The 19,699-nt window shown below is 44.1% G+C and overlaps 3 protein-coding genes across 3 annotated transcripts; all 3 read left to right on the plus strand.

The window, feature by feature from the left end:
- The first annotated feature begins 418 nt into the window (after positions 1 to 418).
- Positions 419 to 2,014, plus strand: LOC123469919. Its single transcript, XM_045169258.1, has 3 exons — positions 419 to 462; positions 1,068 to 1,393; positions 1,440 to 2,014. Exons 1-3 carry the CDS (start codon positions 419 to 421, stop codon positions 2,012 to 2,014), a joined length of 945 nt encoding a protein of 314 aa, XP_045025193.1.
- An 8,843-nt stretch (positions 2,015 to 10,857) lies between these two features.
- LOC123469920 lies at positions 10,858 to 13,436 on the plus strand. Its single transcript, XM_045169259.1, is given in 4 exon segments — positions 10,858 to 11,218; positions 11,220 to 11,451; positions 11,662 to 11,929; positions 11,932 to 13,436. Coding segments are annotated over 4 exon segments (2,202 nt in total). The 5' UTR covers positions 10,858 to 11,021.
- A 590-nt stretch (positions 13,437 to 14,026) lies between these two features.
- On the plus strand, positions 14,027 to 14,587 carry LOC123469921 (secreted RxLR effector protein 161-like). Its single transcript, XM_045169260.1, has one exon. The coding sequence runs from the start codon at positions 14,027 to 14,029 to the stop codon at positions 14,585 to 14,587; it is 561 nt and encodes a 186-aa protein (XP_045025195.1).
- The last annotated feature ends 5,112 nt before the right edge of the window (positions 14,588 to 19,699 follow it).

The raw sequence follows: 19,699 nt of genomic DNA on the forward strand, positions 1-19,699 counted from the left end.
GTACCACTTACTTTCACTTGTAGGAGTAGCTGTAAAGCTGAGTCCTGTTTGTCCAACCTGCATGTTATTTTTGTCGCAGTTTTTTTCGTTGACCATCCGCCAGCATTTCAGAGGGGTTTTTAGATGTGTTTCTTTTGAATATACTGTGTCGAAGGATCCAATCCAGAATGATCTAGTTATTTTCTTCGTTTTAGTCCATTGTCTGCATGTCCATCCTTTCCAAGTAGCTCTTGGTTTCTGCGTAGTCACCAAAGTGTAGGCAGTCGGTATTTTCAGTTAGTGTTGCATTTCAGCTTTCCCGTTGTCACAGTAGTAAGGCGATTCAATGTCCAGGATTCCTCGAATATTCACGTTATTACAATCACAGATGGATGCGTAGATAGGGTAAGTAGGGTTAAGTGAATGAAGGAAGCAAAGAATGAGTAGTAGTGTTTGCATCTGTGGAGAAAATGTGAGGATTTGGTAATTTTTTTCTTCATAACGCCTTCGTAAGTTGTGTCGGTGGTTTGTTATATGGTCGTTTAGGATTTGTTCACGGTATCGGTTGGGTGTTATGGGACCGAGGAAAAGGACGAACGTCCTGGGATCGTCGGCTCGACGACGAAGAGGAAAAGAAAAGGACGCTGGACTAGGGAGAATCGAGCGGAGTATCGAGTTCAGTACGATGCTCGACAGTCATTGTATTGTTCTAGTGTCGAAACCATAAAACATTTCATCGGTATAAAACGTAAGGATTCAATACCATCTATCAATAAGTATTAACTTATGTATAATGCCGCTAGAAAGAACTGACAAGTTGCTGCATAAACTCCAACAGGTTATGGGCCCAGTCGACGATTTTATTTAATAAAATCATACTCTAGAATGGCTGCTAACTTTTCATTAGAGGTGATAGAACACACCAGAAAGTTCGATGGTAAAGACTTTCCTACCTGGAAACACAACATGGAGATGATGTTCTATCTTAAGAACTTGAAACATCGTTGAGGTATTACACCCAATTCATGTTACATTGGAAGAGAATAAAATATTCTAAATTCTACATTGTTGTTGGTCGATATTTGTAGGGTGAGCATCTACTCACAGTTCGATGAAAATGTAGGAAATCCTATGCTTGTCAATGGTGACGAGATAGATAAATGGAAAATGAGAGATTGCTATGGAAGGTTCCTCATCTTTAATAGCTGTGACGAAGTTAGAAAACTCGTGCTACTTAACAGCAGAACTAGCAACGAAATGTGGACTAGATTGAAGACACAGTTTTTACAGCGTGCAGCTGATAATAAACATCTTTTGCACAGAGATTTTCTCAATCTTCGACCGACACCCAGTCAAGACATAATGATCCACATCTTCGCACTAGAATCGATTACTGCGGAACTTAACGATCTAGGTGTGAACATCACTGAACATGACTTAATTACCACGATCATTTGCAGTCTTCCTGCAAGATTTGGATTTCTCTCATCATCGTGTGATAATGTACCAAACAACGAAAGAACTATGGATGCCCTGCGAGCTAGAATTGTTTCAGAGCAAAGACATTGAAGTGAAAAGAGTGGAAGAAGAGGGAAACCACATCCCATCAAATGAAATCATGATCAATGCTCTTCAAGGATTTGGGAGTCAAAGAGGATCTTTGACTCGTAGGCTTCGAGGTGGTCGCAGTCGTGGTAGGGTTCCCCCACGAGATTCGTTTAATAGAAACAATGCAAAGTGTACCTATTGTGGGAAAAAAAGATACTACGAATTTGTATGTCGACTTCGCATTGCTAACCAAGGAGAGAAGCAACCCTCTCTGACTAAAATACCCAATAACGATGGAGAAGGGAGTGACTCTCAGCGACGAGTGGATTTCTCCCTCATTTCCGATTGCTGTTTGTCAGCTATTGAGGCTGATGCTATTGTTCTAGACTCTGGAGCATCTAGAGACATGAGTGAAGAACGTTCATACTTCGTGGAACTGAGTGACATCACACCTGGTAGTTGGCCGATTAATGGCATTGGGGGTTAACTTCTTCATGCTGTTGGAATGGAAACCATCAAGTTGACTACCAGTGTAAAAGGAGTAAACGTCAATAGAGAATTGAAAAATGTCCTATGCGTTCCTGGTTTGGGGGTGACTCTGATTTCGATTGCTCGACTTTCAATCTGTGGTTACACAGTTTCCTTCAGTGGTCTGAATGCAACTGTTGAGCAAGATAGCACAATCATCATGACTGCGTCACGATCTGGTGAAACGCTCTAAAAGGTAGATGCAGCTGTCATCACTCATTCAGAGTCACCTTTGGCAGCCTCCACCAGTCAAACTACTCTTAATATATGGCACGAACGCCTTGGTCATGCAAATAAAAGAGCCATACAACGTTTGACTTCTGGAATCGGAGTCATGGGAATGCTTATTACACTAGGATCTACAAAGTTGAACACATGCTGTCATGGCTGTGAAATGGGGAAAATGCACAAGCTACCCTTAACCAACAGCAACACTATCTACCAGAATGTCGGAGAGTGTATAGTATCAGACCTCGTTGGCCCTATGCAAGTTGATTCGATTGGAGGTGCATGTTTTTAAGTTCTTTTTAAGGACGTGTACAGCAAGTATATGACTGTGTACTTTCTCAAACATAAATCAGAGACAGCTGACTGATTCTCGATTTTATTAAGACTGTTCACCGCCACTGGCTGCCGTGTCCAACTTCTTCGATGAGATGGTAGAACAGAATACATCAACAACTATCTGAAAACTCAATTGACTTCGTTGGGGATACAACTACAAACTAGCACTACGTAAATACTGTCACCCTGGACCTTAACACACTGTATTTACTTGACACAGAAAAAAGAATACGCGGAATACAAGAAATGAAAGAGTTACACTTTACCGAACGTCTACAAGTCTAGCGGAAGAAGAGAGGGATGAGGGAGAAAATAGTGGGTTTTATACTAGCCTTGAAAATACGCCCTTTCCCTAAGGTTACCCGACTCTAATGTACTTTTTTATTCTATTCTGGAATTTCTACTTATTAAAGAGTAATGCCCGATGACATAACCACAAGTAACATTCGTAACTACAGCGTCGGCTGTAGCGTCTCTAGGAAGAGATACGAACATCTGCTATTGTATATCGATCGATAACATCGATCTTAACTGTGTTGACCCTTTATTTCTCAGCTGTTTTAAAGGTAGGGAAAGAAACGACCTGACTGCTCGGCCTGCCGCCAGAGCCTCAGACCATTCTAGCTGTCGGTAGCGGAAGGTGGTTAGAGTTTGTACTCCCCAAATTTCACTTAAGTCTTTTCAAGTTTAGTTAAGTCAGTGAGTTCTCACCTAAACTGCAGAATGCCGAGGCGCAAGTTTATTCGTGACGACTCAAGTTCAAGTTCGAGTACGTCATCTTCTTCCTCGGATTCATCATCAGATGAGTCGGCTCAGGATACTCGCCACGCTAAAAGGGTGAGGAAGGCTCCTCCCCCTTCTCACTCAGAAGACTGTCACAGCCAGGATAATCCCAGCCATCCTCAAGTGAGCGAAGCTTTCGCCGTGCCAGCTGCCTTAACGTCTTTGATTCGGCAGACCCTGGGCGAGGAAGATGTCTTGGAGGAAGAAGGTGGTGACCATCGATCCCGGCCATGCCAACGAACCCACCCTTGGCTGGCATGGGTTTGGAGGGAGGATAGCAGTTTTTCGGCGCAGATTGTGGCGGCCCTGAAAGGTGCTAAGGAATCGAAGAGGAGGAAGAAACTTAAGCCGACATTCAGAACCTGTAAGCGCATGCTGAAGCGTCTGAGAAGAGGGACGAGCAACAAGAGGTTAAAGGAACTAAACAAGATGTACAGGTACTCGGGCGTTGATGCCCTTAACTTATTTCAAAATTTATACATTTGGAATAATTGTTTTCTAGCTGGCTTATGCACACTTTGAAATCTTTCGACATGATGTTTTTGATTACCTGTGCCGGGTGGAAAGTTTGATCGGTGGTAAGGCTTGAGGGGCCCACTTGTGGCGTGCTCATTGCGGGTCTTGCTACGGCCATACCTCTATCCGGCATCTAATGATTGGCTTTTCCGCTTGATTAAGCGCAACACAGTTTAAAAAAAAAAAAAAAAACAGAAGTTCCCAGAGAGTCCCCTTTTTTCCGTCTTTGTCGTTTCCATGAAAAGCCATGTAACATTTATTATTTGTAATGTAGCATGGACGTAGAGGACGACATCGATTTGAGAGCACTTTCGTTGGATTTCGAGATGCTGCTGAAGTGCCAGGCGAAGTTGGGCCCGTCCATAGGCAAGGGAGTGAACGATGTGGAGAAGGTGTTGTACAAGGTCCACCAGTCGATGTTACCGGTCTTTCCAGTGCTTGCCTTTCTGGAAAGTTTGGAGCTCAAAGGAGAGGCAGGGAAGGCGGTAAAGCACGCTTTCGAGTTGGCGGGAAGGGCGTTTTATGACGTCTCGGATTTCCGTCGGAAAAACATCCTCTCCATTGTGGGCGAGAATTGTATGCAGTTAATCGAGAATCGGGACGTGTTCAACGTACTCGAGCACAAGAACCTGTTTGGTGCATCGATCATCGACAAATTGTTAAAGAGTGGGAGATTGCTCGAGGCACTTGTCAGCCTGGATGTCGGGGCAAAGAGGAAGAGCGGTGAAAGTGGAAAGGATCCGCGTCTCAGGCCGTACCACGCGACTCACCTGCACCAACATCAGCAGCAGCCGCGGGATGGTACTCGGAGTAGTGGCTACCAGGGGCGTTTCTACTCGGATAGCTTTGGCGGTGGGGGCGGAACGTCTCGTTTTGGTAACGGAGCCGGGCCGTCTCACCAGCAAATCGACGTGGGGGCTGGACCGTCTCATCAGCAGTTCAATGGCAGTGCTGGCTGGATCAACGCCAATCATGGGTTCGTAATTGATTGTGTTTATGACTTATCGCTTAAGCCTTTAGCAGTTAGTGAGAGATGCATTGGCGGTAGAATTAAGCATTTTTCGAAGGCCTGGAAATTAATTTCGGCTGATCCGTGGATCCTCAACGTAGTGAGGCACGGGTTGGAGTTGGACTTTGAAACGCCGCCCGTGATGGTCAAATTCCCGTGTAACGCGCGCATGGATGTCGATCAGTTATCGATAGGAGATAAGGAAGTAGGAGCGTTACTTCAGAAAGGAGCAGCGGTCAAGGCTAGCAAGATCGGCTTCGTCAGTTCTATGTTTATTATTAAGAAAGCGTCGGGGGGTTTTAGACCGATCATTAATTTGAGAAGGCTCAATTGTTTTCTGGTTTACAGACATTTTAAAATGGAGGGATTGCCCACCCTTAAGCATTTGATTAGGGAAAGGGATTGGATGGTCAAAATTGATTTGAGGGACGCCTATCTGACAGTCCCGGTTAATGAGAATTTTCACGAATTTTTACAGTTCTTGTGGGCAGGGGAAGTCTTTCAGTTTACAAGTCTCTGTTTTGGTCTGGCGTCGGCGCCGTGGGCGTTTACAAAGCTTTTGAAGCCCGTAGTGGCTCTTTTGAGAACTTTGGGTTTCAGAGTAGTAATATATTTGGATGACCTTATAGTATTAAATCAATGCGAGTTGAAGATTTTGGAGCAATACAGTTTTATTGGGATCTTATTGCGCGTCCTGGGATTTGTGATTAACGAGGAAAAGTCAGTGGGGACACCATCTCAGGTGATGGAATTCCTGGGACTCATCGTTAATACGGTTACTTTGAGTTTTCGGTTACCGTCAAAGAAAGTCGATTCGATGGTTGAGAGATGCGGTCGGATATTGAGTAAGCGGAACGTTCCGCTGCGGGTGTTGGCAAGCCTGTTAGGGGATTTTACTTGGGCGTCATCGGCCGTTCCATTCGCTCGTTCACATTATAGGGAAGTGCAGTCGCTGTACATAAACAACTCCAAGTTTTACAAAGGGGAACTGGACACGAAAGTGGATCTCACTGATCCAGTGAAATCCGATTTATTGTGGTGGATAACCAATCTTGCCTCCTGCCAGGGTAAGTCTTTGTTCGAGGCGGAACCTACGTTGTCGATCTGCTCAGACGCGTCTTTGTCAGGTTGGGGGGCGGTCTGCGAAGGCATTACGACAGGCATGTCTTGGTCGGATGAAGAGAAGAATCTTCACATCAATGAGCTTGAGATGTTGGGAGCATTTAATGCTCTCATGGCCTTTGCGGGCTCTAGGCGCAACTGTACCATCGAGTTGAGATTGGACAACACGACCGCGGTAGCGTATGTGAATAAAGAAGGAGGGACTCGCTAAGCATCCCTGAATAATTTAGTGCTAGATGTGGCTCGGTGGTGCGAGGTGAGGAACATTGTTTTGAAAGCGGAGCATTTACTGGGTGTTTTGAATTCCATTGCAGACAGGGAATCCCGCAGGGGAGTGGACTGGAGCGATTGGAGGTTACGTCTGGAGGTTTTTCAGGCTCTATCGAGAGTATGGAGGACTTCGGTCGACCTTTTCGCCAACCCGTGGAACAGTCAGCTAGCGAAGTTCGTATCTTGGAAGCCTCAGCCTCGGGCGTGGGCAGTCAATGCGTTCACGCTGAGCTGGACGGAGCTGGAAGCCTATGCTTTTCCCCCTTTCTCCTTAATTCAAGAATGTTTGACCAAGATCCAAAGGGATCGAGCAATTGTAGTATTAATTTGCCCGCTGTGGCCGAGCCAGCCATGGTTCGCGTCGCTGTTGAGTCTGGCGTGCGATGTACCGCGGATTTTGGCGCCACATCCGTCGCTATTGCGTTCGGTCAAAGGGGAAAATCACCCGCTGTGCAGCGTACCCAGCTTCCGGCTAGTCGCGTGGAAGTTGTCAGGGATAGATACGCTAAACAGGGGTTTTCGGCGGAAGTGGTCGAGTTGTTGTTGGGGGGGGTCAGGGACAACACAAATTCCGCTTACGATTCGAGCTGGAGAATTTGGTCGGATTGGTGTTTGGGAAGGAGTCACGATCCCCTGTGCAACGCTATTCCAGTAGTTGCATCCTTTTTGGCCGAGCAGTCTAAGTCCAAGGCCTATAGCACGGTAAATATTTATCGGTCAGCCCTATCGTCTGTTCTAGAGCGAGTAGATGGGCACCCGGTTGGTCAACACCCTAAGATTGTACTGCTAATGAAGGGTATCTTTAACAGAAGGCCACCGTCGGCCAAATATAATTCCACTTGGGATGTCGATGTGGTTTTGTCTTATCTTAGGACACAGGAGAACGCCTCGCTTTCGTTAGTGGCTTTGGCAGCGAAGCTAGCCACTCTCCTAGCTCTAGCGACCCTTTTCCGGGCTTCAGATTTGGCTGCGATCGGTAAAAATTCTATTAAGTTCTCGACTAATCGGGTTTCGTTCTCTTTGACCCGCCCCCGCAAGGCCCAGAAATCAGGAGCGCTTCATTCATTTTCTCTGGAAAGGCTGGGTGATGAGCCGCTGGACCCAGTGGAGTGCTTAAAGTGCTACATTTCGAGGACAGAGGGCTTCAGGAAGGACTCGAACAGCGAGCTTCTTTTCATTAGCTCGGTTGGGCAACACAACCCAGTTAAAAGCCAGACAATTTCGAATTGGATTAAGAATGTACTTAAAGACTCGGGCATTGACGTGGGTGTTTTCTCGGGCCACTCAACCAGGGGAGCAGCAGCCTCTAAAGCAGTAGCGGTGGGAGCCTCATTAGATTCAGTCCTAAGTGCCGGACACTGGGCATCGTCTTCTACGTTTAAAAAATTCTATCACCGCGAGAAGGAGCCAGGGCCGTCAGTTGCCGCGTCAGTCTTGATCCCGGACAGCGATTGGTATCGTATTATTCAGATTTAATGGTTGTTAGTCCCCTTTCGGCCGGGTTAATTGGAGTAACCGGTTTTGTGTAACTATAATTATTGGTTTTTTGGCTTGAGTTTCATATAGGCTTTAAAGTCACAGTTAAGATCGATGTTATCGATCGATATACAATTTTAGATTGTCCAAGCTTGCGCCAAGACAATATTAATTGTATGAGAGAGTATAACACGATCTTAACTGTAAATTTCCCACCACCCACCCCTATTTACAGTTAAGTTGGTCGGGCGTAGCCCATTATTTGTGCGAGTGACCGAATCCCGTTTTTGTTTCAGATCCTTTGGCAACGGGCGTTATGGTCTAAGAGGAAGTCGCGGACGCGGGAGATAAGGGGCAATTCCCAGTTTGGATTGTCTGTGGCCTATGTTTATTATTATTATTCATGTTTTGTTTGACCTATGTTTGGCCTAATGTTGTAATGGCCAATGTTTGGCCCATGTTATTATTTGTTTGTTACCATGGTGTTACACCTGTTTGTTACGGTGGTGTGTTTGTTACACTTTGTAGAATGGTCTGAGGCTCTGGCGGCAGGCCGAGCAGTCAGGTCGTTTCTTTCCCTACCTTTAAAACAGCTGAGAAATAAAGGGTCAACACAGTTAAGATCGTGTTATACTCTCTCATACAATTAATATTGTCTTGGCGCAAGCTTGGACAATCTAAAATTGTCCCCCCGCGACAATACCCCCGAACCAAAAGGCATAGTTGAACGGGATCATCGGTCAACAGTCGAATCGGCTAGGCATCGGGCATCGGCATGCAAAAGAAATTCCGCTGAAATTGTGGGCTGAGGCAATCAACTACTCTGTGTATGTTTTGAACCGGACATAATCGAAATCTGAAACTCTTACTCTGTATCAGCGGTGTTTCGGAAAAGCACCCGACATTTCGAACCTTCGCGTTTTTGGATCGGTGGCCTATTTCTTTACGCCTAATGTTCTGCTTCAGAAACTCGACCCTAAGGCGACAAAAGGCATCTATGTTGGTGAAAGTGAGGAACAGAAGGCAATTCGTGTGTTCGTTGAAGCAACTGGACGCACCCACCTATCAGGACATATCAAAGTCTATGAAAACTATCCATTTTGGTCGGTGTCTCTCTTGGGCGTTCCAACTCCACCTCCGACACCAAATATACCTATGGCCGATGTTGGAACCCCAGATGAGAGTTCTATACCTGTACCCATAAATACTCCTGTCATTCCTCCACAGATGGATCGTCCTGTTGCCCTACCGGTTCAGAAATCTCTTCGTGGTTTGGTCCCTAAGAAACTATTCCCTATAGAAATAAAAGGTGCGTGCGCAGTTCTTCATTCGCCTTCTTTATCCATGTCGACTTTCATCTCCATGAGTTTTAAGGCCACTTCTTTGTTCTACGAACCGAAAACGTTCACCGAAGCCATGAGTGGAGCTGAGAGTGAGTTATGGCGCCCGGTTACAGATTATGAAATGGCGGCCCACATCAAGAATCAGACATGGACCCTTGTGCCCCTCCCTCCTGGTCGAACTTGAGTTCCCAGTGGCTGGGATTTTTAATTGAAAACGGACAAACTTGGATTACCTTGTCATTTTTTCGCTAAAAGCTACTGCCAGGTGAAAGAAGTCGACTATCAGGAATCGTTTGCTCCCGTTTTCGATATGATTCCCTCTGTGTCATTCTCGCAATTGTTGCTGCTCGCGATCTTGAACTCATTCAACTCGATGTTACCACCACCTTCCTCAACGGCCTCATTGATAAAGTTATTTTGCATTGCTCAACTCGAGGGCTATGTTGTGCCTGGCCGTGAACTTGAAGTTTGCCGGTTGAATAAATTCATATATGGGATGTGGCCCTTATCAACTATGGTCCCGTCCAGAGCACCGCTGACCCATGTGTAGGGGAGACCATTCCCATATTGGACACTGTCCCATGTTAGACAGTGTCCAAAAAAATAGATGAAATCGTGATAAAATTGTTTTTCTCATTAAATTGTGATTCTATTCACTTTCCGCACATGGTGCAGAAATTTGAAATACCTATTTCAATTACATTTCTGGTAGTGAATGAAATAAGAATCTATGCGAAAAATTCGCAATTTTTTTTTCTCTTGTTGCTACATTTATTAATATTTTTTACTATACTATTTACGTTTAGTTATTTTAAGTAACTAGCTGACTTATTCAAGGATGAAGTCTGAAAAGAAAAAAAATTTCATTCCTCCTAGTTTATTCGATATAAAAATTTTCCCAAATCTCTTTTTTTGGGGTCATATTGTACAAAAACCAGGGGTAAGATTAGACAATTAGTGGTAGTGTTTTGTGAGGGGCCAAATCAACGCGCTGAAAGACTAACACATAGTTTTGCTATAAATTGTTGAAATTTTTTACAATTAAATTTAGTAGGCGTATTTTAAAAAAGGTTGTCACTCTCTGGGCTATTTCTCTGAGCATCACAACATTCAAAACCTATATAAGTTAATGTAATTACATTAACTGACACAAATTCTGGTTAACCAGTTATCGATGTTACTTAGCTCCACCCCCCCCCCTATACTTCATTTATCAAAATCTTCTATCATAAGAAAACTGTTTTTCTTACGATTTTTTCTTAAATTAATCTTACCTAAATTGTTAATTACATTAAGAGCTATGATTGACATTTGTTTCTGAAATTTAAGAACCAACTTTTGACCATTTTAGAACCACGTCTAAAGTGGGACAGGCGACCGTCCAATGCAACCCCGGTACAGGCAAAAAACACCAAAGATTTTGAATGCCAACATTTTCTATAATTACCATTGTACAGTTTTTTTTCAAAAATCGTTGGGAGTGGTTGGGAGAAAGGGAAAAACTTGATTTGCAAAAAAAAAAAAGATCGCGTTAAAGGGATGGGACATAATAGGGAAAACCCGGACCTGTCCAAGGTGGGAACGGTCTCCCCTATTTTACCACATCACGCTTAGGGGCTGTTCATAAATTACGTAGTACGTTTTAGGGGGGAGGGGCTCTGACAAAATACTACGGTTTGCTTCAGGGGGGTATTTCCTATTTTACTACGTAGTGTGCGGGAAAAAATTTTTTTGGAAAAAAAGTAAAATTTGCTGCAGTAGCCTGGGGGAAATGGGGAGGAGCTTCCAGACAGGCCTAGACATGAAGGGGAAATCCCCATTGAATGGCAAACTGGTTGTTTCGTTTCGTCTCAGTTAGTCGTTGACCCCGACCTTGGTCAACAATGTCTCAGCCTAATATTTACCAACAATTATTTGAGGCATATTGTAAGGCTTATCCAGACAAGAAAAAAGAAACTTGCCAAAAAGAACTTAACAAAGAATGGGAGTCAATAAAATCAAGTTCAGAGAATAAACCGTTGTTGATAAAACCAAAAGCTGAAGAATATCTTAAAAAGCTTAATGTTATTGCTGCGAAAAAAAGGTGGATTAATGCCATTTTTCGCCAACTCATCGATATCTCATTTAAAAACAAAAACAACCATAGAAAGGCCCCAAGAACTAGAATTTCAACCTGATTCGGATCAATTTTGTGAACCTTTATTGACGGACTCTGAAACAGAACAGAACCTTTGTTCAAAAATTACGAGTTCTGCGAAAAGGCCTGCCCAAGAAGCAACTAAAAATGAAATTGATCTATTAAATGGGGATTTGGTTGGTCTTTATAATCGACAAAAAATGGACATGCTAACTATAGAAGAACAGGAAATTCTTAAGGCTAAGAAAAGAAAGCTGGATGAATGTAAGAAAAAACTTTAAAATTTACAAGATCGCCAACAAAATCAAAAAAAGTTCCGTGATAATCGTCGAGAAGCTCTTAATTCAGCTGTTGTTGCTGACCCTAATTTAAAATCAAAACTGAAGATCAAGGACTCTGGCAGTGCGGGTAGGCCTCGCCTCGAAGAAACACAGCCTTTGTTGTTGTCTGAAATTGTCCGAATCGCTAGGCATGGATCAGCGGCTCATGAAAAGCGACAAGATGAAATCTATCGTAGCATCTTAACCTTGGATGATTTAACTGAGCAACTTACTAAAGACGGATTTCACGTGAAAAGATCATCAGTGTACCTTCGATTACAGCCTAAAAGGAGTAGTAGCCACCAAGGAAAGCGCCATATTGACACAGTTCCAGTAAACTTATTCGGGCTCAGAACGACTTTCATAAAAGTCATCCAGATCAGAGACTGTGTCAAGCAACTATACGTACCATGGATGAACTTGCATCTCTTTTGGGACCGTCAGAAGTGTGCTACATCTCTCAAGACGACAAAGCAAGAGTGGCTATAGGGATAACGGCAGCAAATGTACAGGCCCCTATGCTTATGCATATGCAGTATCGGGTAAAACTTCCGGACCATGATTGGGTTGTCGCAGCTGGGCACAAACTCATCCCATCTGTATATGCAGGCATAGCTGTTGACAGAAATGGCCTAGGAATGCCCGGTGCTGTCGGATATTCAGGTCCAACTTATGTCGCCATTCGCTCCGGCAAACATTGTTCTTCAACTGCTTTAAGTCATTGTATGGACTTTGAACGATTACTGAACCTCCCTGAATTCAACTCTATAACAAAAAGTTCAGATGAGAGAGTGAAGCCGATTGTTATGTTCTCAGTTGGTGGGGGTCCTGACGAAAATCCTCGTTACAACAAAGTAATTGAAGTTGCAATACATCACTTTGTGTCACACGATCTTGATGCGATTTTCATCTTTACCAATGCACCAGGCAGGAGTGCCCATAATCGAGCAGAGCGAAGGATGGCCCCTTTAAGTCGCCCACTATCTGGGTTAATTCTTCCTCATAATTACTACGGGAACCACCTTGACGCAGCTGGTAAGACCATCGATGTGGACCTTGAAAAACAGAACTTTGAAAAAGCTGGGACTACTCTGGCAGAGGTATGGAGCGAAGTAGTATTTGATGGATATCCTTGTGTTGCTGAATATGTGGATCCGAATTATTGTGAATTCAGTCAAGATCGGCTCAACGTGAAAGATCAGTATTGGTTTTCGGAACATATTCGCACGAGCCAGTACTTTACGCAAATTGTTAAGTGTAAAAATCTAATGTGTTGTATTAACGAGCCGAGAAGCTCATACTTGGCCGTTGTTCCTACGCGGTTTATTCCTCCTCCGATTCCATTGATCCAATCTGACAAAGGGTTAAAAGCTTCTGATCGAAGTGGCTTTGAAAGTCACGTATTTCCTTCTTTATTTTTATCGCTCCATCTTTCACGCGACTTATTGCCTAATTCAACTAAAGAATTCCTTACGCTCCCTTATGATCTTTACACACCCTCAGTTCAGTCGCAGTTATTGGATCGAATTTGCCAAAAATGTTCGCTTTATTTTGCATCGAAAGTTATGCTGAAGAGTCACATGATTGTACACAAAAAGAAGACTCAAAGCGCAAGTGCAGTTGTTGAGAAAGAGTTCATCGTCACAAGAACTAGAGAAATGATGGCTATCATTGTATCAGATGACAATAATGGCTTAGAAGCAGAGGACGCAGAATGGATTGACAAAGACGAATTGGATATTTCTGGAATCCCACCATTTGTCGAAAAGCCTTCGATCTTATCGTGCCCAGTTGTGACGCTTGAAGAGCATTTTGATAATCCATGGGAGAACGATGAGTGAATTAAAAAATAAGTCATATCCTGCCTATTAAATTGTTTATAACGCAGTTACACCCAGAATCAATCAATATTTGTGAGCAAATTGTTGTTTCATGTAAAAGTTAAACGGTTGCTAAAATACAGTTTTTTAAACCCTTTATTTGCCTACTTTTTAAGATATAGTTTTTAGGGGGGTCTTGCCGTTTACTACGTAATTAGGGGGAGGGGGTTTCCGATTCTACTCAGCTTACCACAATAGGGGGGAGGGGGCCAAAAACAGTAAAAAAGCTACTACGTAATTTATGAACAGCCCCTTACCAGCTTCCTCATCATTGCTGTTTGGGTCGACGATGGCCTAGTGGCTGGAAGTTCTACATTGAGCCTTGATGCTATGGTTTCTTACCTCAATCAGAAGTTTGAAATCACCACGGTACCTGCAGATTTATTTGTTGGCATTGTGCTCACTCGCGATCGAGCTAATCGACAGATTTATCTCGATTATCAATGCTCTCGATTATCAATGCTGCTCTGCCGATCTCATTTCCCGTGCTGAAGGGTTCACCACGCCTGTCAATGTTTGCATCCCCATCTAGTCCTGCGGATGTCCAGACCATGGCTGATCTTCCTTTCCGTGAATTCGTGGGGTGTCTCATGTACGCGGCCCTCACTGTGCGCTTTGATATTGCCTTCACGGCCGGACAATTGGCGCAACATTGTCAAAACCCTGGTTTGGAACACTGGAAAGCTGCCATACGGGTTTTTAGGTATCTTAAGGTAACATTCAATCATCGCCTCTGCTTCGGAGGAAACGACTCCAACTACCATGTCCTGGTGGGCTATTCAGACGCTGATTACACGGGCGACACGGATACTAGACGTTCTACTTCGGGTTATGTTTTAATTTTAAATGGTGGTGCTGTTACATGGTCTAGTAGAAGGCAAGCAATTGTTGCTTTGTCCACAATGCAATCAGATTACATTGCTGCCAGCGAGTCAACCAGAGAAGCAGTATGGCTTTTGCTGGACATTTTGGGTACAACCCAGATTCTACCTACACTTATCCGCTGCGATAATGAAAGTGCGATTGGACTCGCCGACAACCCTTTAGCTCACAAAAGAGCTAAACAAATTGAGGTCCGTTATCATTGTATTAGAGAACAGGTTGAGGTCTAAACAATTGTTGTGGGATATGTTGAAACTAGAAAACAACTCGCGCATATATTGACAAAAGCCGTTTTGCTTCATGGATGCGGTCTCGTTGTAGTTCCAGCTGTCGATTTCTAAAAGCAATTGTGTGTTTAAGCCATTGTATCCTGTTTACATGCTGTATTAGTGTGTCACATCACCAATACTGATTTAACTAGGATATATCTTTATATTTTTCCTTCATGTTGTATTGTTTACCCTGTGTACTACTATGTAATCGTCTCATGTCATCTGTCTGGAATGAGGAAGTGTGTTGAGGTTACATTCCGCCGATTGAGAAATGCACATGGGGGTTGCTGAAACCGAGGAAGAGGACGGACGTCCTGGGATCGTCGGCTCGACGACGAGGAGGAAAATAAAAGGACGCTGGACTGGGGAGAGTCAGGCGGAGTCTCGATTTCAGTACGATACTCGACAGTCATTGTATTGTTCTAGTGTCGAAACAAAAAAACATTTCATCTGCATAAAACGTAAGGATTCAATACAATCTTTCACTAAGTATTAACTTATGTATAATGCCGCTAGAAGAACGAGTTGCTGCATAAACTCAAACACATCGTTTTATGAATTTTACTGCTGTTGGTAGTGCAGGAGGCGGCCAAGGAGATCCAGACATATTACTCGGGTTTGAGGCCGGCGACACCTCTGGGGCCGTCCATAAACGATGTCAAATGCCTAGGGGGGAGGGGGTAAGGCTAGTGTGACGAAGTGTGACGAAGGGGGGTAGAGGGGGTTTCAAAAATGGGACGTCGCGCAATCGACACTAACGCCATCTCTTGGGGAAAGTACCATATTCATCAGACTTAATTTCTCAATCTTCAGTTTTCTCGTAGTTTCAATACCGTGTACTAGTTTGTTTTTTATACAAGCTGTATATTTTCTATGGTCTAGTCTACAACCAAAACAAAAAAAATCGATTTCATCGATAAAATGGATAAAAACAAATTGTATCAGTCTTTTTATGACGCATTTGTTAAAGCAAATCCTACAAAAAGCAGAAAGGATTGCCAAGAATATGTAATGAAGAAATGGAATGAAATCAAAAATGATTCCAATTTGTCATCAAAATGTAATAACTTGTTGGCCCAATTTAAAGCAGTTGCCATGCAAAAAAAAGGTACACTTATGGGATTTTGGAGGAAAGAGTCGGGCAAAGCTTCTGCCTAAACACAAGACAATTCTCTCCCTTTAGAATTTCTTCCCGACTCCAACCAATTCGATGAGCCAGATGATGATGCAGTTGTTGATAAGTCAATTAATGAAAAGCCTTCGGGGCCAACGAGCAGTCTGAACCAAAGTAACAAAATTGCTATCGTGCAATCGCAACTGCAAACTGAGATCGATGTTTTGAATTCAGAATTAACTGATTTGTATGAACGGGATAAAATGGTTTACTTTCCAAAACGCAAGAAAAAGAATTCAAGTCCAAGAAGCTCAAGAAAATTGAACTAGAAAAGAAATTGAAGAAAAAAAGAGACGACCAAAGAAGATCACAAAAGGCTAGAGATGATAAAAAAAAGAAAGTTTGAAGCCATTTTAGAAGAAAATCCAGAAATAAAAAAGCTTTAAAGGTTCGAGATCAACCTGGTAGGCAACGATTAGAAGCCGATCAGCCGTTATTATTAAAGGCTATCGTCGATCTTGCTTTACATGGCACTGCATCTCACGAAAAAAGACAAAGTGATATTTATCGCAGTATTAAAGCACGGGATCAGTTAGCCGATCAATTAAGAAGAGAAGGTTTCAAAATCAGTCGCAGTGGGCTTTACATTCGTCTTCTTCCCAATCGAAGCTCATCTCTCGAAGGCCAGCGGCATGTTTCTACTGTACCAGTCAAACTCATTAGAGCCCAAAACGACAAGCACGTAAAGCATATTGATGGCCCCTTTTGCACAGCCACAATCAGGCATTTGGAGGAATTGGCTTCGACGTTGGTCCCAGATGAAGTCTGTTTTATCAGCCAAGACGACAAGTGTCGGGTCCCAATTGGTTTGACGGCTGCTAACAAGCAAAGTCCCTTGCTAATCACGTCGAATATCGACTCAGTCTACCCGATCACGACTGGGTTGTAGCTGAAAGGCACAAGCTGATACCTTCTGTCTATGGTGGGATAAATATTCAGCCAAATGGATTAGGAGATCGACAAGCAGTTAGGTATTCCGGCCCGACATATATCGCAATTAGATCCGGCAAGCACTCTTCGTCTACGGCATTTAGCCATGCTTTCGATTTCGAAAAGTTATTGCTTCTTCCCGAATTTGATTCTACAACAAAATCTGGAGTAGAACGTCTCGTCAAACCAATCTTCGTCTTCACTGTTGATGGTGGGCCAGACGAAAATCCCCCGTACCATAAAGTTATTAAAGTTGCCATTCATCATTTCGTCAAGCACGACCTTGACGCTTTATTCATAGCTACCAACGCACCGGGCAGAAGCGCTTCTAATCGGGTGGAGAGAAAGATGGCCCCCCTAAGCAAAGAATTAAGTGGTCAGATTTTACCACATGATCACTTTGGAAGTCATTTAGACAACAGAGGTCAAACCATCGACTTAGATCTTGAAGAAAAGAACTTTGCCTTTGCAGGAACAGTATTAGCCGAAATCTGGTCAAAAATGGTTGAAGATAATTTCCCGATGGTTGCCGAGTATGTCAATCCTGGAACTTCTGAGCTACTGGAGGCAGAATTGTTGAATAAAGATCAAAATTGGTGCGATGTTCATATTCGCTCTAGTCAATATTTCATACAAATAGTCAAGTGCGCGGACCCCGGAGCAGTTATTTCAACATTGTCCAAGAAAGATTCTTACTCCAACCACTCCCTTTCGTTCAAACGAGCGAGGGACTGCGTGTTCCAGAACGTCCGAACGATATGTCTTCGCACACTAATTCCCCATCTTTGTTCTTGTCTCAGAGCTTGAAAATTGACCACTTGATTCCTCGTTCCGCCAACAAGTATAAACAGATTCCCTACGATCTTTATTGCCCATCTGTGCAAACTTCACTGAATGATTGAGTATGTAAAACGTGCAATCAGTACTTCGCCTCAATTGTGATGTTGCGTAGTCATTCGACAAAACATAAACAAGTCGCAGCCGTGCCCGCTAGAAGAGTATGGCCTACAAGATTAGCGGTTCGTAGGCAACGCGAGATGATGGTCATAATCGCAATTCAGGAAAATGGAGAAAGTGTCGACTGGTTTGATGAACAAGATCTCGATTTGACTGATATAGCTATTCCTTTTCAAGAACCATCAGCTAATACTCCTGCTTTTCCTGTTTTATCGATAAATGATCATATCCAGTCACCATGGGAGGAGGAATAATGTGATTCATTGATCAAAAATAACATTGTAATTTGTTTTAATTATTATTGTTTAATGCGGGATTAATATCTGTTTTCTATCTGGAAGTATAAATAAAAAGAAATTTGAAATTAATTTTGGCTATTTTTTTATAAATTTTTTTGGGTGGGGTCAGCTGTTGTGACGACATTTTCAAGGGGGAGTCAGACATTTGTGACGAATAGTGACGAGGGGGAGGGGGGGTCTAAAGTAGTCAAAAAAAGTGTGACGTCGTTTATGGACGGCTCCTCTAGGGGCAGCAGCACGATCTTCAACGGGATTGGGATAGAAAGGTACATGGTTGACCAAAGAGGTGTCCCTACCGCGAGAGGTCCCAGACCAGTCGCAATTTCGATTCCGAGCCACAAGGCGAGGAGTTCGAGGATGCACAGACCAACCAGGATTCTTGGAATTCGGAAACAAGGTGTGCTGTGGCGGAATGGGCATACGAGCCGGTAACTGCAAGTGAGCAGTGTGAGGGTGCTCGTGAGGTAGGGTACAAGAGAAGGATGAACGCACAAACCGGAGCGGGAGACGAGGAGTGACAGAAAGTGAGGGGTGTCGATCGCGATCAAGGATCGTGGACGCGACATGTAGAGTTCGACAACCGCGAGTCGCTTATCCCGCAGGTACTAGTTCCCATTGTTCAGGAAAGGATCGACGCACAGACCATGTCACCATGTCAGCGGAAGTGAAGACGGTCGGAGGCGATCAAGTATCGAATTCACAGCGGAGGAAGTCGAACGACCCAAATTTACTCGCAACGCAGGGGTTGGTGACCGGGAACAAGAAGGAGGTGCGGCGGGTGTCAGCGCGAGTGGTAAAGGCTGACGACGGAAGACGCATGGTTGGCGTTGAAGTCGATATCACTGGGGTCTTCAACCGATCGTCAGGTACCGACAGCGGACAGCCGTTGGAAGTGAGGGACGACGAGGCGGAAGGGTGAAGAGAGGATTGGGAAAGAAGAAGCCCGAGGGAAGGCCTACGGGCTAGGGTGTTTAGCACTCCACTGGAAGCAGCAGCGGTGAGACGAGGACGAGTTGAACTCAGCGTCGCGAGATCCTCAAGCCAACAGTCTCTGGAGGATCCCGAACTAGATTGGGACCCGTTTTTGGAAGAAGAGGAAGATATGGCGGAACGCCCAATGTTCCACTACAAGGCACGCGAAAAGTTTCGAGGCACGTCAAAAGAGAACGCAATTGAGTGAATTGACCGATTCGAATGGATTGGTCGTCACAATCGATAGTCCAACAACGATCTCGCAAGGGCTATTGACGTGTCGCTCGAGGGTGCGGCCTACAAATGGATTGTAGTGCTTTAGGCGAGAAATGCCCATCCGGAGCACTGGGAGGACCAGATGATTCAAGTAGCCACGAGGGACGACGAGCCAGCGCACCACAAAGAGGTGTGGGGGCTCAAGACGTTGTTCTTGAAGCAGTTCATGGCGGTACACCTGAATCGACAGACTGAAAGAAAACTGCGCATGAGAGTCCAAGGAAAAGACGAAGACATCACGGAATACTACCATGATGTGATGGACATGTGCCATATTGTTCAGCCCGACATGGCTGAAGAGGTGTTCATTGATCACCTGTTCAGGGGTCTGAGTCCGGCTCACTATAAAAGGCTTTACATTCTAGGCATCAAATCGTGTAAGGAATTCCTAGAAGAGGCGAGACTTCACGCGGACGCTGTCAAAATAGCCGATGAGAGAGGCTACGAAGACGCAGGCAGAGA

This window comes from Daphnia magna, linkage group LG2 (assembly GCF_020631705.1).
Source record: "Daphnia magna isolate NIES linkage group LG2, ASM2063170v1.1, whole genome shotgun sequence".
Taxonomy (NCBI): Eukaryota; Metazoa; Arthropoda; class Branchiopoda; order Diplostraca; family Daphniidae; genus Daphnia; species Daphnia magna.